General features: G+C 49.3%; 1 protein-coding gene across 1 annotated transcript in view; it reads left to right on the forward strand.

Annotated features, from left to right (window-relative positions):
* The window catches only part of LOC115097594 (transcriptional adapter 2-alpha-like), a 69,960-nt gene that overhangs the window by 35,619 nt on the left and 7,245 nt on the right, over window positions 1-27,096 (forward strand). Inside the window, exon 6 of the mRNA XM_029613533.1 lies at window positions 16,163-16,206. Within this exon, the coding sequence (XP_029469393.1) occupies window positions 16,163-16,206 (44 nt within the window). The remainder of the gene's footprint in view (window positions 1-16,162; window positions 16,207-27,096) is intronic.

The raw sequence follows: 27,096 nt of genomic DNA on the forward strand, positions 1-27,096 counted from the left end.
CAGAGACCCGCCCATTTACTGGGGAGGGAGAGTCCGCTGCTCATACTGTTGGTTTGTATGTTGTGTGGAGTTGCTGGAGGTTTTCAGTGCTGATCACTTATATTAAATTTGTAAAATGAGTTTTTCATTGTCTTGTTGGGCAACTTCACCTTCTGGCTTGTTGGAAGAGAGGGAGTTTGCTTAGAAATTTATGGTTGTTGCTGTCATCTTGGCTTGGGAACAGGTCAATACTGAGGGATTGCAGGTGGTACATTGGGTTATGTATAGTGTCAGTGAAACCTTGTCTCCATCTGCTGGCAGGGAGGAAAACCCCAGAAGTCCTGACAGATCTGTGGTACTACAGGAATGAAAATTAGCAGGTAAGAACCAAATTTTCCTATATCACATTGCCACAAAGTGACATAGAAAAAATTGGGAAGATAGATTCCTGGTGTATGCTACAGACAGGACTAGGCTTAACCAGCTTGTCTGCTGTATACTAGAAAAAGCAACACAGGAGCTGAGCTTGACTGAAGTATGCTGGACATCAGTACAAATTACTACCCCACAAAAATCATAACACGGAACCACAATGTTCTGCATGCCTTGAAAGGGCATTCAGGATTTTTAGAGTGTGGTATATGCATGTCCATTCGCTTCCACAATGTCTGGAGAACCACACGCACTTCCCATGTGGTGGATGCTAGGCAGTGATAATTATGGAGGTAATTTTCAGTACCAGTTAGATGCATAAAACAGAGACTTCTGTGCATAAATCATTTGGGTTTGTGCATGTAAAATCATACATGGAACCTGACTTCATGCATTCATTTTAAGTACACCAAAGAGAGGAGCAGTGTTTGCATTTCCTAACTTGTATCCAGATGGACTCAGGACCAATGGGTTTATGCTCCCCTGCCAGCAGATAAAGACGGAGTCATTTCAAAGCTGAAGTCACCCTAGGTACACTCCTACAGTGACCTCAGCCCTTCAGTATTTCTCAGTCTCCAGCAGATGCTTTCCCTATGGGGATCATTATACCTTTTAGAAGAAATTCTACTTTTAAATTGGAGAAATGATTGAGCCTCACTCTCCTGTGGTGATACATAAAGGTCCCTTCCCCAGTTGAGAATTCCTGAGGTGATTTTCGAGATCTCTCAGAGGTGTGCCTTGGTCTGGTAGCCATTCCCAGCATGGACTTTGCTGCTGAAGCAGCTGAAAGGCAGTGGGTGCAGGAAGCCGAGCACGGCAGTGACAGCCAAAGCCCTCTCCCCTCAACATCCGGAGACCATCTCTGTACTCAGCCGGTAAGCGCTGAGCCCAGGTAAGTTTAAAAAAAAAAAAAGAGAATTTCCTTCCGATTCAGAGACATTGGAAGGGTTTTGGTAAGACTTCTCTGGTCTCCTTGCTCGGCATGCTGTTCCGATGTCGTTCCCAATCCCGTTGGGGTAAGGTGAAGTGGGCTTCCAAATGGGTTGAGCACCTCCCGGTGGGCTAGATCCTGCTTTAAGGCTTGGTTGGCATACCACGTGGTAGGCCGCAGTGGCGCCATATGCACACAACTTACTAGGCCAGAATACAAGTAAAGCCAGGCGCACAAGGTGTGCATACACCTCGCTGCGGTCCGCGTAGACACCCAAAATCTGCGCGCATAAAATTTTAAATGCAAACCATCTGAACACACAGTTACCTTCGCCAGTGGCTCTGGTAGCAAAGAAACATAAGCACCTTTCTCTCTGCGCTGCTTATCATATTAGGGCTGTGCAGTTTGACCTGAATTCTTGCTTATGTCAGCACTGTGAGGAAGCCCAGGGAAAGTTGGCCTCCCCAGAGTTTGCTAAACCCAGCTCCTCCCATTAAGAGGATGGGTCATCCAAGCCTTAACTGGAAGTACCCCAGATCTGAGTAACTCCGGGACTGGGTCATCCATGGGAGAGCGAAATTTAACAGCACCTACCCCAGTACCTCCTGGGCAAGGCACGGACCTGGTTGCATTCTCTTGGGTGCAATTCTTTCAAGGCCTTCAAACCTTCGTACAGGTGCAGTCTGCTACATCACTTGTCCCTGTCTGGACGGAATCTCAGCCGGTAAAGTCCCCCTCTCTGTCCTATCGACAGACCTCGAGGCATGCCTCGACTCACCAAGGGTATCCTTGGCATGGACCCGGACAACGGACGAAGAAGAGGATTCAGATTCTTTGGAAGATGAGGAAATCCCCTCTGGTTTAGAACTGTATCGGACCATGTTACGATTTTTCCATAGAGTTGAATTGCCGGCCCTGGTTTCCTAGACCCTGAAGGTGCTGGAAGTTCCTGTGGCAGACTCCATGATGGAACCAAAGAAAAATTCCATTCTGATTTTCCTACGGAAAGCCTCTTGCTACTTTCCAGTACTGGAAGCCATCCAAGAGTTGTTTGTCCTGGAATGGGATGTCCCAGAAGCAAGTTTTAAAGGTTGATGAGTGTTAGAAGCTCTATACCCACTGGATCTGGCAGAGAGATCCAGTGGGTATAGTGCGTTTCCCTAAAGTGGATGCGCTAGTCTGTGCCGTCTCAAAGCGAACAACTATCCCAGTGGAGGGAGGAATGGCCTTGATGTGCATGATAGATGGATGGAGTCCATCGTTAAACAGGCCTTTGAAGCAATAGCAATGACCTTACAGATTGCTTCTTGCTGTGCGCTGGTAACTCATTCGTGCCTGCTCCTCTCTCAGGAGGTGGATAACTTGAGGCGAATTCCAGAGCAGTTATGGAATTGCTGCCGGCTTTTTAGCTAGCGCAGGCTCAGACCTAGTCCATACCTCGGCCAGAGGAGTGGCCTCAGTAGTAGCGGCCAGAAGACAACTATGGCTGCAGAATTGATCAGCAGATGCAGCCTCCAAGGCAAATCTCACAAAGATGCCCTATAAAAGGTTCACTCCTCTTCGGAAGCAAATTGGGAAAGCTGGCCAGTAAATGGGGCGTATCTCAAGTACCCCGGCTACCTGAAGATAAGAGAAAGCAGTTACAGCACCCCTCGCCCATGAGGAGTTGATCCAGGGGCTCCCAATGCTTTTGCCCCTACAGAAACTTGACATTTCAGAGGTCTCAGTCCTTTCGGAGTCAGCAGCCCAAGAGAAGTTCAGGCTCGGGTTCAGGTTCCTCCCGAACCCCCCAATGAAGTTTTGCCGACCCACCCTTGGAACGAGGAGCTTAGGGGGTCGACTGTTCCTCTTCTACCAACGGTGGGTCGAGATCATTTCAGACAATGGGTACTGGAGGTCAAACATAGAAACGACGGCAGAAGAAGACCAAATGGCCCATCCAGTCTGCCCAGCAAGTTTCACACATTTTTTCTCTCATACTTAACTGTTTCTCTTAGCTCTTGGTTCTATTTCCCTTCCACCCCCAGTTTTAATGTAGAGAGCAGTGATGGAGCTGCATCCAAGTGAAATATCTAGCTTGATTAGTTCGGGGTAGTAGCCGCCGCAATAAGCAAGCTACACCCATGCTTATTTGTTTTACCCAGCCTATGTTATACAGCCCTTATTGGTTGTTTTTCTTCTCCCCTGCCGTTGAAGCAGGGAGCTATGCTGGATATGCGTGAAGTATCAGTCTTCTCCCATGCTGTTGAAGCAGAGAGCCATGCTGGATGTGCATCGAAAGTGAAGTATCAGGCACATTTGGTTTGGGGTAGTAACCGCCGTAACAAGCCAGCTACTCCCCGTTTTGTGAGTGCGAACCCTCATTTTCTCCCCTGCCGTTGAAGCAGAGAGCTCTGCTGGATGTGTGAAGTATCGGTTTTTCTTCTCCCCTGCCGTTGAATCAGAGAACTATGCTGTATATGCATTGAAAGTGAAGTATCAGACTTATTTGATTTGGGGTAGTAACCGCCGTAACAAGCCAGCTACTCCCCTCTTTGTGAGTGTGAATCCTTTTTTCCACATTTCCTCTTGCTGTTGAAGCTTAGAGCGATGTTGGAGTCACAGTAAGCATGTGTATGTTTATTTAATAAGGGTATTGACTCCAGGCAGTAGCCCTCATTCTGGCAAGTCACCCACTCTTCATTGGCGGCCTCTTGACTTTATGGATCCACAGTGTTTATCCCACGCCCCTTTGAAGTCCTTCACAGTTCTGGTCTTCACCACATCCTCAGGAAGGGCATTCCAGGCATCCACCACCCTCTCCGTGAAGAAATACTTCCTGACATTGGTTCTGAATCTTCCTCCCTGGAGCTTCAAATCGTGACCCCTGGTTCTGGTGATTTTTTTCCTACGGAAAAGGTTTGTCGTTGTCTTTTGATCATTAACACCTTTCAAGTATCTGAAAGTCTGTATCATGTCACCTCTGCTCCTCCTTTCCTCCAGGGTGTACATATTTAGATTCTTCAATCTCTCCTCGTACGTCATCCGATGAAGATCCACCACCTTCCTGGTCGCCCTTCTCTGTACCGCCTCCATCTTGTCTTTGTCTTTTTGAAGATACGGTCTCCAGAACTGAACACAGTACTCCAGGTGAGGCCTCACCAAGGACCTGTACAAGGGAATAATCACTTCCCTTTTCTTACTCGATATTCCTCTCTCTATGCAGCCCAGCATTCTTCTGGCTTTAGCTATCGCCTTGTCGCATTGTTTCGCCGATTTCAGATCATTAGACACCATCACCCCAAGGTCCCTCTCCTGCTCCGTGCGCATCAGCCTTTCCCCGCCCATCGAATACAGTTCATTCGATTTCCACTCCCCATATTCATGACTTTGCACTTCTTGGCATTGAATCTCAGCTGCCATATCTTCGACCAATCTTCCAGTTTCCTTAGATCTCGTCTCATTCTCTCCACTCCTTCCCGCGTGTCCACTCTGTTGCAGGTCTTTGTGTCATCCGCAAAAAGACAAACCTTACCTTCTATCCCGTCCGCAATGTCGCTCACAAAGATATTGAACAGGACCGGTCCCAACACCGATCCTTGTGGTACACCACTTAAAACCGCTCTCTCTTCAGAGAAGGTTCCATTTACCATCACACATTGTCTTCTGTCTGTCAACCAATTTGCAATCCAGGTCACCACCTCGGCACTCACTCCCAAGCTTCTCGTTTTATTCACCAGTCTCCTGTGCGGAACCGTATCAAAAGCTTTGCTGAAATCCAAGTATATGATATCGAGCGCTCTTCCTCGATCCAATTCCTTGGTTACCCAGTCAAAAAAGTCAATCAGGTTTGTCTGACAAGATCTTCCTCTGGTGAATCCATGCTGCCTCTGGTCCATCAATTCTCCCGACTGTAGATAGTTCACTATTCTCTCTTTCAACAGTGACTCCATTACTTTTCCCACCACCGAAGTGAGGCTAACCGGTCTGTAGTTACCAGCCTCCTCTCTGTTCCCACTCTTGTGAAGCGGGACCACCACCGCTCTTCTCCAATCACTCGGCACCACTCCCGTTTCTAGGGATCTATTGAACAGGTCGCACAGCGGTCCCGCCAGCACATCTCTGAGCTCCCTCAGTATCCTTGGATGAATCCCATCAGGCCCCATGGCTTTGTCCACTTTCAGATTCTTTAGCTCTTCCCATACATTATCTACTGTAAATGGATTTTCCTCTGTTCCGCTTCCCTCCAGTTTCTTGTTGTGTAGAGATGGTCCTTCTCCAGGGTCTTCTTTAGTGAACACAGAGCTGAAGTATTCGTTTAATATTTCTGCCATTTCTTCGTCTCTCTCCACACATTGATCATTTCCACCTTTCAATTTCACTATACCACTTTGGACTTTTCTCTTTTCGCTGATGTATCTGAAAAATGTTTTGTCACCATATTTTATCTCCTTGGCAATCCTCTCTTCCGCTTGACTTTTTGCCAACTTGATTAATTTCTTAGTCTCCCTCAGTTGAATCAGATATTCTTCTTTGTGCTCCTCCCTTTGGGATCTTTTGTATTTCTTGTATGCAGTTCTTTTAGCTTTAATTTTGTCAGCCACCTCCTTTGAGAACCAGATAGGTTTCATTTTTCTTTTGCTTTTCTTTACATTTCTAACATATAGAGCAGTTGCCTTGGCGATTGCTCCTTTTAGATTGGTCCACTGCTGATCCACATCTCTCTCGTTTTCCCATCCATTTAGTTCTTCCTCTAGGTACTTCCCCTAGAGGAAGGGGAAGGATATGTGCTGGATATGTACGAGAAGGATATGTGCTGGAATTTCGCAGCACTCCTCAGGACATATTCATGATATCTCCTTGCTATTCCCAACACAAGAAGCAGGCAGTGGAGATTACCCTGTTAAGGCTCCTCAGGATGAGGGCTATAATCTCAGTACCTGCGCCCCAGGAAAATACGGGGCATTCCATCTATTTCATCGTACCCAAGAAGGAAGGTTCCTTTCGCCTCATCCTGGACCTCAAGAGCATCAACTGACATCGACGAGGGATTCATTTCTGCATGGAAACCCTACGCTCCGTGATAATGGCCGTAAAATCTGGACCTATCCGAGGCCTACCTACATATTCCAATCTGGCACGAACATAGTTTCCTACACTTTACTGGGTTGCCATTATGAGTTCCGGGCACTGCCCTTTGGCCTGGTCACCGACCCCAGAACATTTTCCAAGATTATGGTGGTCATAGCAGCAGCGTTGAGAAAAGAGGGAATCCTGGTACACCCATACTTGGATGATCCGGGCAAAGTCCATGGAAGAGAGTCTCCGGGTGACCTCCTTGCTTGAGGAACTCAGTTGGGTTGTAAACCTCAATAAAAGCAGTCTCAAACCCTCTCAATCCTTGAAATATCTGGGAGTCCGGTTTGACACCAAGCAGGGCAATGTATTCCTCCCGACCACGCGGATAAGGAAGTCGATGTCTTTAGTGCATCTGTTGATGAACACGAAACACCCGATGATGTGGAGCTATCTTGAAGTCCTCAGTTTGATGGCAGCAACCCTGGAAGTAGTGCCGTGGGCGAGGGCACGCATGTGACCACTTTAACGCTCCCTGCTGTCGCGTTAGAAACTGCTTTCTCAAGACTATTCGATTCGCCTCCACTTACCAGTGGAAATATGCTCTCTGCTCCAGTGGTGGCTGCAGGAAGCTCATCTGGGCAGGGGTACCCCTGTCCCCTCCAAACTGACTTGTCCTCACAACAGATGCGATCCTCTGGGGCTGGGGAGCTCATTGTCAGGAACTGATGGCCCAGGGACATTGGACCAAGGAAGAGGCCTTCTGGAACATAAACTGCCTGGAAGCCCGGGCACTCAGATTGGCATGTCTACAATTCAGCCACATACTCCATGGTCAAGCAGTTTGCGTAAGGTCAGACAATGCAACAATGGTAGCCTGCATCAATCGCCAGGGTGGAACCAAAAGCCAGCAAGTGTCACAGGAGATGCATCTCCTTATGGAAGGGCCGGACATACATCTACAGATGATCTCAGCCTCCCACATTGCAGGAAAAGACAATGTCTGAGCAGACTTTCTAAGCATTGAGAGTTTGGATTCAGGAGAGTGGGCTTTGTTGGCTAAAGCCTTTCAGCTGGTAGTAGATCTCTGGAGTCTCCTGTCCATCAACCTGCTGGCCGCATCTCACAACATGAAGGTTCCCCGATTTCTTCAGTCACAGAAGAGATCAGTTGACCTTGGGGATCGACGCTCTCATTTAGACCTGCTACAGCAGGGACTGGTCTTCACGAGGATCCAACTCGATTCTGTCTTACAGTCTGGCCCTTGAGAGGGCTCGCCTGATGAAGTGAGGATATTCGGCAGCAGTAATTGCCACCTTACTCTGCGCATGTAAGTTCTCTACGTCCCTAGTGTATATGCAGATCTGGAGAATATTTGAGGCCTGGTGCGAGGAACGCGGTGTTTTCCCTCGGACAGTCAAAATCCCTCTAATTTTGGAATTTTTCCAGGACAGCTTGAATAAAGGTTTGACCCTTATCTCCTTGCAGGTCCAGGTAGCGGCTCTCTCCTGTTTCAGGGGCGAGGTGAATGGAACCCACCTGGCGGCTCATCCAGACATTGGCCCGTTTTCTGAAAGGGGTGACGTACCTCTGGCCACCCCTACTGTGGCCGGTTCCCCAGTATTGGAGATTTTGGCAGGGCCCTCCTTTTGTCCGCTGCGTAGTCTGTCCTTGCTTTTATTAACCCTGAAAACAGTGTTCCTGGTGGCTATATGCTTGGCACATCACATCTCTGAACTACAGGCATTGTCGTTTTGGGAACAATTATTCTGGATGAATCCAGGAGCATTACAGCTTTGTACCGTTCCATCCTTCTTACCTAAAGTAGTCTTGGAATTTCATTTGCCATCCCTGGATAAGGTCAGGGATATGGAGGAATTTCACCTTTTGCGCTCCTTGGATATTAAGCGTCTTCCCTGTACGTACCCGGATCAGTCCAGACTCCTGGGTTTTGCCTCCCCTCCAGCAGATGGAGACAGAGAAGTTTTTGACTGACATTGTCCTATACCCCGAGGTGCCACCTACAGTCCATCAGTATTTCTCGGTCTCCAGCAGATGGTGGAGGTGTAAAATCCTACAGTCTGTGATAGATAAAAGAAAACAAAAATAGAAAAGTATGGGAGTGAAAATTTTGGAGCCTTGCCGGGGGGGGGAGGGTTTGTCAGGTCCTGGTGGGACCATCCCCCCTGGTAGTTGAGGCAGTGGAGCAGAGGGTCGGGGACCCTGTAGGCTTGGCCTCATAGCAGCAGCCAGAGGTGATACCAGGGAGCCTGGCTCACTCACCCTCCGGGGGGGGCAGAACCAGGGTTTTTATTCGGGAGCCTTCAGGTTTGAAAAAAAAATTTAAAAATTCAAGAAGAGCTTCGATTTTCAGGTAGGAGCTGCAGTTGCCTACCGGGACCTCTCCATTCCCCCAGCGCGATCTTTCTGCCGTTTCTTCTTGTTCTTTTGGCGTCTCTGATGCCGCGTGGTGCGGCCTGCCGTGCATGTGGTAACGTGCGCATGACTTTCACACAATGGCTTGTGTTCACACAATGGCTTGTGTTTCTCAGCCAGAGGAGTCTGCGGGCAGAGACAGCCGAAACCATAGACCTGCCCGGGGAGGGGGGGCACCTCGGGGGCGATTTTAAGTGCGCACCAAGAGCCTGGGAGACTCAGTCGGGCACATCAACCCTCACCAGACCCGTTCTCACTGAGCGCAGGAACGGAGGCCATTTTGTCGGCCTTCAGAGTGCATGAGCAGAGCATGGTGGGGAGAGGAACGCCCCTCCTCCCTTAACCCCGCAGCCAGGCGCCTCTGGGGGGGGGGGGATTTTCTGCTGATTCGACGATTTCTTCTTAGGAGAGGGCCCTGGGAGGCTTTGGACTACTCCTCGTTCTCTGAGTTCGTCTTGCTGCTTCATAAGGCTTTCAAAGCCAGGAAGGCAGCTAGACAGCATTCTGTTGGAAGGCTCATTTAAGGCTTGCCACAGTGCCCTCAGCTCCTGGCAAGGAAGGGATCTCGGCCCCTAAGAGACCAAGACTCCCAGAGGGAGAGGGGGTTGCGAAGCCCAGGCGTCCTCTTAGGACTGTGCCTTCTCAGCCCACAGGGGACTCGGAGGCTTCACTGACGGATAAGCTGCTGCCGCAGGATCCTCAGGGGGCAGATCCGGATCTGGACGACCAGAATCAAACTCAACAGCAGGCAGTGGTTGAGGGGGATGACCCTAAAGTGGTGCATTTTGTTCCACAAGGAGGAGCTGGGTCCGCTTATTCCCGCAGTTCTGGAAGAATAAGAAAGAGCGACAAGAGATTGAGGCCCCTCAGGAGGACTCTCGGATAGGAGCCATGGATCCAGTCATGGTGGCTCTCCGTGGTCCGACTCGGTCCTTCCCTTTCCATCTGTCAGTCACTGACCTGTTATTTCGGGAGTGGGACACTCCGGACTTAGGTTTGAAGGTCTGTCGAGCTATGGATAAGTTGTTCCCTCTGCCAGAGTAGGCTCTGGACCTCCTAGGGGTTCCCAAGGTGGATGTGGTGGTATTGGAGGTTACCAAGAAGACCACGATCCCAGTGACGGGCGCGACGGACCTTAAGGATATCCAGGATCAAAAGCTAGAGGTCCAGCTTAATAATATCTTTGAGGTTTCAGCTCTGGGGTTGCGCACTGCCATGTATATCAGTTTCGCACTGAGAGCACAAATCGCTGGGTGCAGCAGTTTCAAATGGGAGCGTCCCTCTCTGAGGCAGAGGCTATTCAGGCTGGGCGGCTGGAGTCCGCGGTAGCTTACAGCACGGAAGCGTTATACGATCTTCACACTTCGGGCAGGTCTATGGTTTCGGCTGTCTCTGCCCGCAGACTCCTCTGGCTGAGAAATTGGTCTGCGGATGTTTCTTCTAAGGCTCAACTGGGTTCTTTGCCATTCAAGGGCAAATTGCTTTTTGAAAAGGATTTGGAATACATGATTAAATCTCTGGGGGAGAACAAGGTCCTTAAACTGCGAGAGGAGAAACCCAAGGCAAGGGGCTCCTTTCCCGCTCGCTCTCGATTCTGAGGAAATCGGAAGTTTCGGGCCTCCAGATCATCTGGCTCCTCGACAGGGCTCGGGCAGGCAGCATTCTTGGAACCAGCCTTTTCGGGGTCGGCGCCTTGGCAGAGATGGGGCCACCCAGGGTGCCAGAGGGGTCAAGTCCTCCCAATGAGGTGATGCCGGTTCACTCCTCCATTCCGATAGTAGGAGGCAGGTTGTCTCTCTTTCTTGAGGAGTGGACCAAATTAACTTCGGACCAGTGGGTCCTCAATATCATAAAACATGGCTATGCTTTAGATTTTGCTCGGCCCCTCCGGGAGTGTTTTCTGATTTCCCCATGCTCTTACGAACAAAAACGTCTAGTGGTGCGGGACAATGTGAGGTATCTCAGGGAGTTAGGCGCCATCGTGCGAGTACCCCCGGAAGAACGGAGAAGAGGTCGCTATTCCATTTACTTTGTAGTGCCCAAGAAGGAGGGCACGTTCCGACCCATCCTCCACTTGAAGAAAGTCAGCCAGTCTCTCCAGGTGCCTTGGTTCCAAATGGAAACTCTCTTTGGTTGGTGATTGCATCGGTCCACAAGGGGGAATTCCCAGCTTTCCTGGACCTGACCGAGGCGTAATTGCCCATAGGCATCCGTCCCTACCACCAGAAGTACCTGAGGTTCACAATCCTGGGTGATCATTTTCAATTCTACGCTCTGCCTTTCGGGCTCACGACAGCGCCCAGGATATTCACCAAGGTGATAGTTATCATGGCTGCAGCTCTCCGGAAAGAGGGTGTTTTGGTTCATCCTTACTTGGACGACTGGCTGATTCGAGCAAAGTCTGAGGTCCTCTGTCAGTCGGCGGTGCAACAAGTACTTCAGCTCTTGAAGTCGTTGGGTTGGATAGTCAATTGGGCCAAGAATCATCTGGTTCCCATCCAGTCCTTGCAGTTTTTGGGGGCTCTGTTCGTCACACGGTTGGGCAAGGTTTTCCTCACCGAGGAGTGGATCACCAAGCTGCAGGCTCAAGTGTGTGTGTTGCTGGCCAAGCATTGTCCCAGGGTCTGGGATTACTTGCAGTTTCTCGGTTCGATGGCTTCCACTCTCGAACTAGTCCTGTGGGCCTTTGCTCATATAAGACTCTTCAGTCAGCATTACTCTCCCGTTGGGATCTGGTTTCCGAACAATTTCAGCTTCCATTTCTTCTTACGGAATCTGTGCATTCCAGCTTCACACGGTAGCTTTTCCTAGACAACTTGCGCTGGTGTGTGGATTTGGAAATCTCCTCTTGGACCATTGTCACCACCGATGCCAGCCTCTCCAGTTGGGGAGCAGTTTGTCAGGGGAGAGTACTGCAGGGCCAGTGGTCGATCAACAGGTTAGAAACCAGGGCTGTTCGATTGGCTCTGCAGGCCCTGCTTCCTTTGGAACGGGGGAGATAGGTCAGAATTCTGTCGGACAGTGCTACAGCAGTAGCCTTACATAAATTGCCAAAGGGGAACCAAGAGTCAACCGGTGGTAACAGAAGCCCGGGAGTTGATCAGCTGGGCAGAGCGGCACCTAGACAGGATAGCAGCCTCTCATATTGCTGGTGTAGACTACATTCAAGCCAATTTCCTCAGCCGCCACCAACTGGATCCCAGGGAGTGGGAGCTCTCCGACAACGCCTTTCACCTCATATGCGACAGGTGGACCAGGCCAAGCGTGGATTTGATAGCGACATTCCACAATGCCAAAGCCCTGCGGTTCTTCAGTTGACGCCGGGAACCAGGAGCGGAGGGAGTAGATGCTCTGGTCCTCCCCTGGCTGAGGGACGTCCTGTTGTACATGTTTCCGCCTTAGCCGTTGGTTGGCAAGGTATTGTGTAGAAGCTCATCCAGGCAAAGTGGTTCTGGTTCCGCCGGAATGGCCACGGCATCCGTGGTTTGTGGATCTGTTCAACCTAGCTGTGATGGCCCTCTGAGGTTTCGCCTGTTGCTGAATCTCCTGCACCAGGGGCCCGTTTATTTGGAAGGGGCAGATCGCTTTTGTCTAGCGGCATAGCTTTTCAGAGGCGGCGGTTGAAGAATAAGGGTTATTTGGATGCAGTGACAACTACCCTTTTACAGTCTTGAAAAACCTCTAACTCCGTGGTGAGTTTTTGAGTCCTGGTGTGTGGATCACAAAGTGGAGCCTACCCGGGCCTCAATTGGGGATGTTAGGGCCTTCTTACAAGCGGGCCTGGCTAAAGGATTGTCCTTTAGTTCCCTGAGGGTCAAGGTAGCAGCTGTAGGTTATTTCCGTAGAAAAGTATGGGGAGCTGCCTTGGCAGCGCACCCGGAAGTGGTACGTTTTCTGCGGGGGCAAAACATTTGCGCCCTCCGGTCCGAAGTCCTTGTCCTTCGAGGAGTTTGAATTTGGTACTCAGGGCCCTGTATACATCACCATTTGAGCCTTTAAAGCGGGCGACATTTAATGGATCTTACCTTATCAAATTTGCAGATGATACAAAATTATTCAGAGTAGTTAAATCACAAGCAGACTGTGATACATTACAGGAGGACCTTGCAAGACTTGAAGATTGGGCATCCAAATGGCAGATGAAATTTAATGTGGACAAGTGCAAGGTGTTGCATATAGGGAAAAATAACCCTTGCTGTAGTTACACGATGTTAGGTTCCATATTAGGAGCTACCACCCAGGAAAGAGATCTAGGCATCATAGTGGATAATACTTTAAAATCGTCGGCTCAGTGTGCTGCAGCAGTCAAAAAAGCAAATAGAATGTTGGGAATTATTAGGAAGGGAATGGTTAATAGAACGGAAAATGTCATAATGCCTCTGTATCGCTCCATGGTGAAACCGCACCTTGAATACTGTCTACAATTCTGGTCGCCGCATCTCAAAAAAGATATAGTTGCGATGGAGAAGGTACAGAGAAGGGCAACCAAAATGATAAAGGGGATGGAACAGCTCCCCTTTGAGGAAAGGCTGAAGAAGTTAGGGCTGTTCAGCTTGGAGAAGAGACGGCTGAGGGGGATATTATAGAGGTCTTTAAGATCATGAGAGGTCTTGAACGAGTAGATGTGACTCGGTTATTTACACTTTCGAATAAAAGAAGGACTAGGGGGCATTCCATGAAGTTAGCAAGTAGCACATTTAAGCCTAATCGGAGAAAATTCTTTTTCACTCAATGCACAATAAAGCTCTGGAATTTGTTGCCAGAGGATGTGGTTAGTGCAGTTAGTGTAGCTGGGTTCAAAAAAGATTTGGATAAATTCTTGGAGGAGAAGTCCATTAATGGCTATTAATCAATTTTACTTAGGGAATAGCCACTGCTATTAATTGCATCAGTAGCATGGGTTCTTCTTCGTGTTTGGGTAATTGCCAGGTTCTTGTGGCCTGGTTTTGGCCTCTGTTGGAAACAGGATGCTGGGCTTGATGGACCCTTGGTCTGACCCAGCATGGCAATTTCTTATGTTCTTATGTACCTTGAAGGTTGTTTTCCTCGTGGCTATTTCTTCAGCTCGGTGGGTGTAGGAACTTCAGGCCCTGTCTTGTAGGGAGCCCTTCTTAAGGATTACAGATACAGGAGTCTCTTTGAGGACAGTCCCCTCCTTTCTTCCAAAGGTGGTATCCTCCTTTCATTTGAATCAGTCTGTGGAACTCTCTCTTCCTTTCTAGACTTGGACCCTTCTAATCCTCTGTCTAAAGATTTGTGAAGGTTGGACGTCTGGCGAGTTCTGTTGCATTACTTGGAGTTATGAACAGCTTCCGCTGTTGGACCATCTTTTCATGCTGTGGAGTGGCCCCAGGAGAGGACACAAGGCTGCTAGGGCCACTATCACACACTGGTTGAAGGAGGCTATTGCCTCTGCGTACATTGTTCAGGGTCGTCCGGTTCCTGTCGGTCTTCGAGCTCATTCTACCCAATCACAAGCAGCTTCGTGGGCAGAGTGTCAGCAAGTTTCGCCACAGGAGATTTGTAGAGCAGCTACTTAGAAGTCTTTGCACACCTTTGCTAGGCTTTATAGGTTGGATGTCTAGGCCCCAGATTCTGGGTGTACTGGAGAAGGTGTACTCCGAATGGAACTCTCGAGATCCCACTCCACTTGGGGAAGCTTTGGTACCTCCTAGGAGTCTGGACCGATCCGAGTATGTACAGGGAAGGGAAAACTGGTTCTTACCTGCTAATTTTCATTCCTGAAGTACCACAGATCAGTCCAGAGTCCCACCCATTTCAGAGTTGGGGAAACGGAGAGTCCGCTCGGTCGGTGATTATTGATTGCTCTGCAGATTTGTTTGAAATGTTCACACAGGTGTTTGCTCCCCTTTTAGGGTGCAAGTATGAGCAGGATTTGTTGCATGCGTTACAGGTTTCTCTTCCCTCTGCTCATTAAGGGGCAAAATTGTTAATAGCTTTTATTAAGGTTTATTCTTTACACTTGAATACAGTATAATACTGACAGACTGTAGGTGGCACCTCGAGGTATAGGGCAGTGTCTGTCATTAACTTCTTTGTCTCCATCTGCTGGAGAGGAGGCAAAACCCAGGAATCTGGACTGATCTGTGGTACCTGCTAATTTTCGTTCCTGTAGTGAGAACCAATTTTCCTTTGTTGTGCGGTATCTAGAGGTCTCTGAGTTTTTTCGAAAGCTGGATCGCCTGTTTGTTCTCCATGGTGGGTAAGCAGAGTACTCCGACTTCACAGGCTATCATAGCTCATTGGATTAAGGAGGTGGTTACGGCCACGTATGTGGATGCTGGAAAGCCATTGCCTACTCAGGTTAGGGCTCATTCCACTATGGCTCAGGCAGTGTCATGGGCGGAGGTTAGTCTGTTGTTTCCCGTTGATATCTGCTGAGCTGAGATATAGTCCTCCTTACACACTTTTTTCAGGTTTTATTGTCTGGATGTGCAAGCCCAGAAAGGTTCAGCCTTTGCATGTCCGATGTTGACTGGACCACGGGCAGCCTCCCCACCCTGTTGGCGAGTTGATACATCCCACTGGTTCTGAGTCCATCTGTCTATATGCTAGGTAATGGAGAAATTACTTACCTGATAATTTTGTTTTCCCTAGTGTAGACAGATGGACTCAGCTTCCCACCCTCGGCTGCTACATGAGTGTCAGTAGTCTTCCTGTGGGGTCCAAGGGATTACTGATAAGTGTTCATCCAGTCCCTAGCTTAGGATACCTAGAATCTTATGTGAGTTCAGAGATTATGGTTGGTTGAGTACAGTTCTGGTTACCTGTTTTTAATCATGTTTTTGATCAAGTCTTTTGCGAGTCTGTCCACAGTTGCTTTTAAGAGAATACTGGCAGGCTGGGGTCACTGCAGGGTTATATATACTGTGATAGCAGCTTGCTCTGTCTCGCTCTGTCTCCATCTGCTGGCAGGGGAGCATAAACCCACTGGCCCTGAGTCCATCTGTCTACACTAAGGAAAACAAAATTATCAGGTAAATAAGTTCTCCATTTTCCTGAAGGTTGAACTGGGCCTGGATAGAGGACTATACCTTGTTTTACTGGGGGTAGGGAGTGTTCTGATGGTTTTTTTATATGGTTTTCTTGCAGTGTTTGTAACTGTTGATTTCTTCATGACTTGCTGGTGGATACATATAAGATAGTAATTTGCCCCGGTCTTGATGGGTAGTGCATGGAATTAAATATAACTAAATAAAAATAATATAAAGGTTTGATATTTAAAAACAGAGAAATCAGTGCATGGTGAAATTACTAACCAAACTTTATAACTTAATACTAATTTGTGCTTTTTTTTTTTCTTCACAGTGATTCTGGCCTCAATCCAGCAATACCAATCACTTCGAATTCAGGTAATTTCCAGTGTTTTCTTGTGAGTTAGCTGAGCCTCAGTGCCCGCTGTGGCAGGTGGATCAGCCAGTTTTGATTTATGACCACAGACCTCTTTCACCAGACCTTTGCCTATGTTTCAAACAAATCTTGTTAATGGTTTGGTGCTGCAAGTAGAGGAGATTCTTTGCCAATGGTTTCTAGCCTGCAGCCCAAGCTGGATGTGCTTTATGCCTTAAGCTATTTCGGGGGGGGGGGGGGAGTTGTCTTTTCTTTATTAAGCTTGATTCTCATGGTCTGCAGTGTACAGTGCACATCATATAAACAAAATGAATTGTATTTTCTCCAAAAGAATTTTTGAGATGCTGATTTTGCAAAATCTGCTGGTAGGGATGCAAAATCCACTTGTCTGGCCTGTTCCCTGTATGCCCCCGAATCAGTCCAGACTCCTGGGTTTTGCCTCCCCTCCAGCAGATGGAGACAGAGAAGTTTTAACGGACTCCGTCCTATACCCCTGAGGTGCCACCTAGAGTCTGTCAGTATTTCTCTGTCTCCAGCAGATGGTGGAGGTGCAAATCCCTTGAGTCTGGCTTAGTTAAGATTGGTTTTGTTGGTTAGGCGGTGTAATTCTGTTTTTGTACAATACTTATTTCTTTGTAAAGTATTGATTTAAAGAAAAAAAGAAGAGGTTGGTCTTTTAAGCCTCCCGGGGGGTTGTCAGATCCTGGTGGGACCATCCCCCTGGTAGCGGAGGAGCAGAGGGTTGAAGACCCAGTAACCTGCCCTGGCTGACAACTGAGGGTGATACTGGGGAGCCCGGATCACTCACCCTCAGGGGGGAGGCAACGCTTTAAATTAAAAAAAAAAAAAAAAAAAAGGACCAACTGAGCTGACAGGGTGTCTGAGGTAATTTTTTCTTTTACTAGTTCTCCCAGCTCAGCGTCCTCTTCGTTTCCCTTCCCCCTGCAAGTATTTCTTCAGCCTTCTCTGTTTCGGGGTTATTTTTGGCCGTTTCATTATGCCGCATGGTGCGGCCTGCACAGCCTGTGGCAGCGTGCGCACATGGCTCTCTAGAGCCGGTCTCTGTTCAGACTGTCTCCCCAGGGGGAGGGCACGTCGGGGAGGGCGGTGGCCGATTCGTCCCACGATGGCGATTCCCGAGGTCGCAGAGAGCCTGAGAGGCTCGTCAGTCACCGGCAGTCCTCGACCCGTTCCTGCTTAGCGTGGGAATGGAGGCCCTGTTAAAGACCTTCAGGGAGCAGAAGCAGGCAGCTTTGAGAAGAGGAAATTCTCCTCCACTGCTTTCCCCGCAGCCTGCGACCTCTGGGGGAGGGGGGGGGGGCAATTTGCAGGCGGATTGTGAGCACTCATCAGAGGAGGACCCTGGCGGTGCCTCAGACAGCTCTTCTTCGTCATTCTCCTCCGAATTTATTTTACGGCTCCACAAGGCCTTTAAGGCCCAGAAAGTGGCTAAGAAGCAGGGGAGCAAGGTCTCTCGGTCAGCCCCATCGCCCTTGGAGGGGGACAAGGGCGCTGTCTTCTCTTGTAAGCGTTCCAAGTCCACACTGGGAACAGGGGCTGCAAAATCCAAGCGGGGAAAAGTGCAAGGGGTTAATCTGGCATCCCATCCAGATGACATTAGGTTCCTGCGTGGGGCTAAGCATCTGCATCCCCCAGTTCGGAACCCTTGTCCTTCATGGAAGCAGAATTTAGTACTCCGCACCCTTTGTAATGCACCTTTTGAGCCGTTGAAATGAGCTACTCTAAAGGATTTGACATTGAAGGTTGTTTTCCTTGTGGTTGTCTCCTCTGCGAGGTGTGTTTCGGAACTGCAGGCCTTATCGTGCAGAGAGCCCTTCTTACGTATTTCTGAAGCAGGAGTTTCCTTAAGAACGGTTCTCTCCTTTCTCCCGAAAGTGGGGTCCTTTTATTTGAATCAGTCTGTGGAGCTCCCTTCCTTCGCAGGCCTGGATTCTTCTACTCCAGAATCTAAGGATTTAAGGAAGTTGGATGTAAAGAGGGTGTTATTGCGTTACTTGGAGGTCACTAACAGTTTCCGTCTCTCAGACCATCTGTTCGTTCTGTGGAGTGGACCCAGGAGGGGTCATAAAGCTTCGAGGGCCACTATCGCTCGCTGGCTAAAGGAAGCCATTGTTTCGGCATACCTGGTGCAGGGCCGTCCGATTCCAGGTATTCTTAGAGCGCATTCTACTCGATCGCAAGCGGCCTCGTGGGCGGAATGTCAACGGGTGTTGCCACAGGAAATTTGTAGGGCAGCTACCTGGAAGTCTACGCACACCTTTGCCAAGCCTTATCGTCTAGACGTCCGGGCCCTAGATCCCGGTTCCTTCGGGGCCAGTGTACTCTGAGCGGGACTTTCTCAGTCCCACCCTGGTTAGGGAAGCTTTGGTAGAACCCAGGAGTCTGGACTGATCTGGGTACATACAGGGAAAGGAAAATTGGTACTTACCTGATAATTTTCATTCCTGTAGTACCACGGATCAGTCCAGAGCCCCACCCATGGGGAAACTGAGAGTCCGCTCGGCCGGTAGTTACTCAATTTTTTCTCTGCTAGTTACTGAATGTTTGCAGGTCATATGCCCCCCCCCCCCCCCCCCTTTACGGGAAAAGAGTATGGGCATAATTTAGTTCGTTGACTTATAAGTTTTCATTCCCACTGCTCTTCGGGGGAGGTTGTTTTATAGTGGAAGTTAAGGTTTAATCTTTCTGCTTGGGTACAGTGTAATACTGACAGACTTTAGGTGGCACCTCGGGGGTATAGGACAGAGTCCATTAAAACTTCTCTGTAATCATGTGGTGGAGGGGAGGCAAAACCCAGGAGTCTGGACTGATCCATGGTACTACAGGAATGAAACTTAGCAGGTAAGATCCAATTTTCCTATCTGTGGTATTCCAGGAACGAAAATTAGCAGGTAAGAACCAAATTTCCTATATTCAGCAGAACTTACTGGATTAGTGTTCCACTGAGTATACCCTGGGTAACTACAGGACATGTATTTGTCCAACCAGACTTAACTCTAACAACTTTTTGTTTGGGGAATATCAGCACTGCCCAGACAAAGTGAAAACGCGACTTGGCAATGCTTCCAGCACCACCTTTCTATACCCAGGTACATTTTGTATAGCTAGCCAAAATGTTAGCCAAGAAATGGGGGTAAATATTCAAATCTCGGCATTTGTCCGGCTAACTCCTACGGTTAGCCAGACAATCCCTTTGAATATCAACCTCCTTGTTTTCAGACCTCAGTCTCTCTTGGAGGGTTTTGCACAGGAGGGATGGCACTGTGACTCACCATGCCTTATTCTGCAGTGTCCAAATATATGGCAGATACAGCTTACCCAGCAACGAACTGAATGATCCTGGCCTTTTTCTTCCTCCTTGGAAACTGCCATGGGTAGGGAGTGGGAAAACGTTCTGCTTTTAAAGCACCCTGGGATTCTGCATGGAGGAAAGTTTCTCCTAGGACAAGCAGGATGTTAGTCCTCACACATAGGTGACATCATTGGATGGAGCCCGGCATGGAACTTTGATCTCAAAGATTCTAGAACTCTTGAACAAGCCCTACTGAGCATGTGCAGTTGTAGTCATCACCCTGCCTCCTAGGCAGAATCCATCAGTCTCTTTTTTTTTTTTTTTCCACGGAGCCATGTGGTTGTGGAAGCTGTGTGCTCATGGTATTCAGTTTTGCTCTCTTCTCAGTTTTTGTAAGGGATTTTTTCTAGAGCTGCGGCTGTTTTCTTTAAGGTAGTTTTATTCTTTCCAACTGTCTGCCGGTCGCATGGTGGGCTTTCCCCTGTACAGCTTGGCAGAGTCTATTACTTTAAAAAAAAACGGTCCTGCAGCTTTTATATCTGTGTCCTCTCCTTGCTCTGTCTGTTTTTTCTCTTTTCCACGGTGCTAACAGGACTGACTTATGCAGTCCGTTGGTGATCCGTGTAGGCCACTGAGCCTGGGGATTCGCCTGAGTTCTACCCGGGCTGGAGTTCCATGGCGGTTCATTGATCTATTGGCATCGAAGGATTCAGACAGTGGAAGGATTCAAAGAATATGCCGTTCCTGTGGTGGGGAGAGCGCATTCTCCCCACATCTCAAGGAATTGGTCTCCATGAGCGGGAGCCCTGGATGACGTTGCCGCCCCTCCTGCTTGCCAGCCTTGGCAATGCAGTCTCCCTGTGAGAGAGGGTGGGCGGAGCCTGGACTAGCAGCTTGCTGGCAGACCTCGTTGCCATGCCCATGAACTGGGACACGTGCACAGCTGTGACCAACGCACTGTTTGTCCGATGCATTGATGTCGGGACCATGTCAGGGACCGGGCCCATCTTTAGATACCATGGTCACCCTTGATGCCATCAAAGTGTGTGACTGCCCATGATGGCCTCCTGTGCCGTCTGCATTGATGGAACTGGAGTCTCGCTGCACCAGCTTGGGCATCGAGGGGGTGGAGTACAGCTCATGTCGACGCCCTCAATGCCGCTGATGCCCCGAGGCCACACTGCCATCGATACCGCGATCCCATCGGTGCTGTGGTTCCCTCTGTGCCACAGCGCCCATGGTTCTCTCGATGCCATGGTGCCTTTGGTGCACTCGATGCCTCAGTGTACTTGCCACGGTGCACTCGATGCCTCTGTGCCCTTGCTGCACTTAGTGCTGTGGTAATCACGGTACCATTAATGCCGCTGTGCCCTCAGTGCCCATGGGTGCTCTAGATATTCGCGGGGCCCTCAATGCCATCAATGCCCTTGATCCATCAAGATGCGTGCAATAGCCACCCTTTGGGCTGTTGAGGTCAAGGTGTGTAGCATCGATGCTGCGGCAGCTGTCGAGGCGCATACCCTTGATGCTGTGATCCCCCACTAGGTTGTTGAGGTACACGGCCTCGGTGCCAGCATGACTTCAGTGCCATCACGATGTGGTGCTGCCCCAGTACCATTGACACCATGAAGGTGTGGGCCACAGTAGAGGCCTTTGGACCACCGATGCTTCGAGCTCCACCGACCAGGCACCAGGTTCACCATTGAGCGCCCTTGTTGCCCCTGAGGCCATCGACTGCCAGGGCTCTCTGAAGCCCCTACGAGACCCTGCAGCCCTCGGGTGGCAAGGGTTAGCTACTTACGGATTGAGTGCAGGGGTAGCCATCTACTCAAGGTGCGCTGGAGCATCTGTACATAGTGATCCAGTGCCCTCAAGGCTCCTGGGTGTGGTGTCCACTACGGAGCACTGAGAAGCTCAGAACTCTCCCTTCAGCTGACTATCCCAGCATTGGAGGCCCCGCCAGGGTGCACCCACCATCAATGTTAATGGGCGCTAGCGAGGCTCTCGTCAGTCGTAATGCTTGCGAGGCCATTGAGCTTGCAGCATCGACACCCCTGGACAGATAAGTGAGCTGAGGGGAATTGCCGTTGGTACTGGTGGTCATCGGTTCTTTTTGGCATCAGTGGTCTGTGGGTGGGCTGCAGGGCCACTCCCTGCAGATGCACATGGTTTCCTTGGTCCATACCTTCGGGCTGAGTCCCCCTTGGGGCTCCTGGACGGTCGACGTCCATGGGCACCTGTGGTGCTGGGGATGGCGCTGTTTATCATCGAACTGATTATATTTCAGTTTAGCGCAGTCAAGGCCCTAGGTGCAGAGTCATTGGGTGCCCAGTGGTGCTTTTTCATCTGTGAGCTTGAAAGCGCCGTGGGCTCTACGGGCATAGTCACTGCTCTGGGTATCAGTGGCTGCAGTTGGAGATCGCAGGACATGTCTATGGAGTAAGGGGAATGGAACAGCTTCCCTACGAGGAAAGACTAAAGAGGTTAGGACTTTTCAGCTTGGAGAAGAGACGACTGAGGGGGGATATGATAGAGGTGTTTAAAATCATGAGAGGTCTAGAACGGGTAGATGTGAATCGGTTATTTACTCTTTCGGATAGTAGAAAGACTAGGGGGCACTCCATGAAGTTAGCATGTGGCACATTTAAATCTAATCAGAGAAAGTTCTTTTTTACTCAACGCACAATTAAACTCTGGAATTTGTTACCAGGGGATGTGGTCAGTGCAGATAGTATAGCTGTGTTTAAAAAAGGATTGGATAAGTTCTTGGAGGAGAAGTCCATTACCTGCTATTAAGTTCACTTAGAGAATAGCCACTGCCATTACCAATGGTAACATGGAATAGACTTACTTTTTGGGTACTTGCCAGGTTCTTATGACCTGGATTGGCCACTGATGGAAACAGGATGCTGGGCTTGATGGACCCTTGGTCTGACCCAGTATGGCATTTTCTTATGTTCTTATGAGTACTTTGGACATCTTCGATCACCAGGGACTTTGCTGCTGTTGTTCACCATAGGACTTGCAGGTGAGCCGGTTCCGATGTAAGTTAAAGTGCCCGCCTCTCAAAGTGTTATCAGGTACTGGAGAGGGCAATGCCATAGACTGCCATCCTCCACCATGCCTTACCCAGAGCACCAGTGGTGTTGGGGATGCGGTCATCACACTGTCCACTCCGCTGAAGTTACTGTGATGTTGACGCGCAGCTTGCGAGGTTGGGAAAGATAAGGCATCTGTTCCAAATGCCTCGGACACTGGCAGGTGGCATTCTTCATGTCTGTGCAGTCGTCAACCATACTAGGGTTCTGCCATCTTTCATCATGGTCTCAGCCTCTGCGTCAGTCTGCACCGCATAGTGCTGAGGAACACTGGCGGGGGAGGCATCATTACACACCCTGCGGTGTATAGCCACCGACTGGCACGTGGTTCTTGGTCCTCGCTGGGGCGTGGGATTTCTTCCACAAGCACTGTGCTTAGGATCATAGGGGTGCCACCATTCGTGGATGGATTACCACTGCATGAGTTCCGCCCAGTGTGCTTTCGCAGCAGAGGGCTCCCAGTTGCCCTCTGTCACCTGGGTGTATGTGTGTGTGTGTGTGTGTGTGTGTGTGTGTGGGAGTTGGTTCCCTCGGGGTGGTCAGAACAGGGTGGTGTTCCACAGCCGGAGGACTGACCTAAGACTGCATTCCTGGTTGGATCTTGAGAAAAGTGGACATCGAGATAGTGGCTCGGGAGTCCTTTCTCAGCAGAGGAATGTGTCTTTCGACCTGTTACATGTCCAACTCCCCTTCTTGTGGAACAGTCCCTGGGGCTCTGGCCCTGAAAAGTTTTTTTTTGTTTTTTTTCTCTGATCCAGGGCCCCGATCCCCTGAATCAGTGCGTCTCCTTGGAGGCCAGGGCTGGGGAGCATCAGCGGTGGTCTTTGAACCGTCTTCAGCTGGGGCCCTTCCAGGGATTGCAGTAGCGACCTCCCCTATCTGAGGCTGGCTGCCTGTGGTGGGTTGGTCACTTCGACACCTCAGCGACCAGTGATTGTGCCTCAACTCTCCTTCGGGGAGTTGCTAGGTCTTTCAGGATTGGAAGTCCCCGATCCCGGTGCTTCCCTCTCTCCTCTGGAAGGGGAGATTCGATTGGGTTGCCCTGGAACCCATTTCAGGTTCCGCTCTGGACGCCCAACTGTGCACCCCTTTGAGGGATGTCCCTCATTTTCAGTTCCCAAACAAACGATGGCACCACTCTGACTGGTGCCAGCCCCAAGAATATTCGAAAATAGCACACTCCCTTGGGTGCTCTAAGACGCAGCAGGTCTGTCCACGAGGGAGCCTGTCCAGTGTTGCTTCCTGGTGACCCTCCAGGTTTCCCCTGTTCGGGAGTCACTTTGGTATCTGCTGGACTCTGTGGGCAAAAATCCTTAAGGATCGCTATCGTCAGTCATTCTTGCCTGCGGGACCCTCCTCTGAGGAGAGTTTCAGTCCATCAGCCAGGCGATCGTGCCTTTCACCCTTTTGCCATGTCCATGGCTGAGGAAGTTGGGGGCTGAGTACCTCGCAACACAGGCACTGCTTTCTGCTCGCGGTAGCGTGCAAGTTATTCTTCCCCCTTTTTCAGGATCACCCTGTCTGTGGACAGAGGAGTCCTGGGTCATGCAATGTTGTCCATTGCTGGGTCACGGGCTCCCTTAGGAGGGGAAGTCTATCTACTCATGGCTGGGTTAGTGATACCTCCGCCTGCTGCTTGGCACTCTGTCCCGAGATTGCCCTGGGCCTGCCCTGATGTCCTTTGGATTTCTGGGCTGGTAATAAAATCATGTTCTACAGGGGTTTGTGCATGCGACTCCCTGGCTTCCCATTTCCTAGTGGAGCCTTCAGGATTTCTCTCCTGGGGCAATCTCTCTCGGTTTCCGCTGTTTCAAGAAGACTGAGGGCTCCATCTCAGCGGGTTACTCCTGCTGATTTCAGCAGTGAGTTGTTCGCTTGAAGTTGATAGACAACCGAGCATCTTCTTCTTGCCCCAGAAGTCTACCGGTCTGCCTTCTTGTGTTCTTTGCTCCTTCCGACTTCCGATTGGATTGTCTGGGGAGGGGAGGTAAAGCTAAGGCTCATTCTCTAGGTTGCCCAAAGTGCCTTCCTCTCCCCTTGCGATCATGTCACAGGCTAGATGAACCTATTCTGATAGGCCTGATACTCACTCAAGAGCACCTATCTCATCTCCCTGCTCAGGAGTTTTGGGCTGCAGGTCTGTTTTGGGGATTGTCTCTCATCCCCTGAAACCCTTGCGCAGTCAGCTAGGTCTGATTCTTCGGCATGCAGTGTCTGTCCCAGGCTCTGCCGTGGTTTGCTGCTTGTTTTTCCGAGTGTTGCTTGGGTTTTTTCTGCCCAATCTACCAGCCAAATCTGGGCACTCTCTCCAGATACATTTTATCTTTTACGTTTCAGTGGACGACAGTTTCTTTCTGGAGGGCTCTCCGGCCCTAGTTTGTTTTTCGGTTGTTTTCATACTGAAGGAAACTGTGTGGTTTTCATCCAAGAGCCTCTCTTGTTTACGTCTCTGGGTCCTTCCTGTATCTAGGAGGATCTAGATCCACTGTTTTTGTTGGGGTTTACTTATCAGGAACTATGCTTGCACTGTTTTCCGTGATGCGAAGTTTACTTCTGCTTACACTCGCATCACTCCTGCCTCAGGCATCCCTGCTATACATGAGGGATTTATCTCAGTCTTTTCTATGGCTTTCTTTGTAGAACCCAACTCTTCTCCAGCCTGCACCCCTGGTGGGTCAGCTGCCTCTTAGGCAAATGAGGGAGGTATGGCTCCAGTACTGTGCGGTTTCCCGCCTTGTCCTGCTCGGACAGCCTGGAGCTAGGGGATTCACCCATATGTGAGGACTACCATCCTGCTTGTCCTAGGAGAAGGCAGAGTTGCTTACCTATAAAAGGTGTTCTCCTAGGTCAGCAGGATGTTAGTCTTCCCGAAACCCTCCTGCCTCCCCTGGGAGTTGGTTTCTCCATGTATTAGCTTTATCATGGACTGAGGGACTCTGCCTAGGGGGCAGGTGATGACTATAGCTGCACATGCTCAGTAGGTCATGCTGAAAGCTCTAGATTATTTGAGATCAAAGTTCCGTGCCGGGCTTCATCTGTTGATGTCACCCACGTGTGAGGACTAACATTTTGCTGTCCTAGGAGAATCCCTGTTACAGGTAAGCAACTCTGCTTTCTCCATCGTCATAGTATTTTTCAAATCTAGTGCAGGGGATGCGCAATTTGATTTCATGAGGGCTGTAGTTATAAAATACTGTACATTGAAAGGCAGCCAGTAAATGGTAAATAAATGTGGGAGTTTACTGATTGCCTTGTGACGTGCTTTGACTGCTTGCTAATTAGACTGCTGCATTTTTCTTGCTGCCTGGTTACCAGTTTTTGAGCTCCAGTTAGGTCCATTTTCATAAGAACATAAGAACATGCCATACTGGGTCGACCAAAGGTCCATCAAGCCCAGTATCCTGTGTCTAACAGTGGCCAATTCAGGTGAGAAGTACTGGCAGGATCCCAAGGGATTAGATTGCAAGCTACTTATCCCAGGGATAAGAAATGGATTTTCTGTAACTCCACCTTCCTCCAGGAATTTGTCCAAACCATTTTTAAACGCAGTGATGCAAATATCTTTCACCACCTCCTCTGACAAATTCCAAAGCTTAATTATGCGTTAAGAAAAAATATTTTTTTTACTCATTAGTTTTAAATGATTTACCCAGTAACTTCATTGTGTGGCCCCTGGTCTTTGTACTTTTTGAAAGCGTAAACAACTGATTAACGTTGTCATTCCATTCCACTCATTATTTTATAGATATCTATCATATCTCCCCTCAGCTGTCTCTTTTCTGGGCTGGAGTCCTAACCTCTTTAGCCTTTCTTCATAGGGGAATTGTTCCATCCCCTTTATCACTTTGGTCACCCTTCTCTGTAACTTTCTAATTCTGCTATATCGTTTTTGAGATGTGGTGACCAGAAGTGCACACACTACTCAAGATGAGGTCATACTGTGGAGCGATACAGAGGCATTATGATATTCTCTGTTTTATTCTCCTTTCCTGATAATCCCTAGCATTCTATTTGCTTTCTTGGCTGCTGCTGCACTCTGAGCAGAAGATTTCAACTTATTATCAACTATGACACCTAGATCCTTTTCCTGAGTGGTGACTCCTAAAGTGGAACCTTGCATTGTATAGCTATAATTTGGGTTACTCTTCCCTAAGTGCATCATCTCAGAGTAACCCAGATTCCTGTTTGTACCCCAGAACAGTCCAGACAAGTGGGTTTATGCATCCCTACCAGCAGATGAAGGCAGAGAACAAAAACTGAGGTACTGCTACATAACAGAGAGTGCCACCTGCAGTCCCTCAGAATTTCTCTGTCTCCAGCAGATGGTAGATGTGCAAACCTGCAGTCTGGAATTTGATTTAAAAAAAAAGGAAGACACAAGATTCCTGGAAGGCTTCCCGAGGTGTTAGGTTCCTTTGTGGTCTATCCCTTGGGTTGAGCAGGGCGAGCGGGGGGGGGGTTGGTGACCCCTGAGCTGGCTC

The sequence above is a fragment of the Rhinatrema bivittatum genome, chromosome 8 (genome assembly GCF_901001135.1).
Source record: "Rhinatrema bivittatum chromosome 8, aRhiBiv1.1, whole genome shotgun sequence".
Lineage (NCBI taxonomy): Eukaryota > Metazoa > Chordata > Amphibia > Gymnophiona > Rhinatrematidae > Rhinatrema > Rhinatrema bivittatum.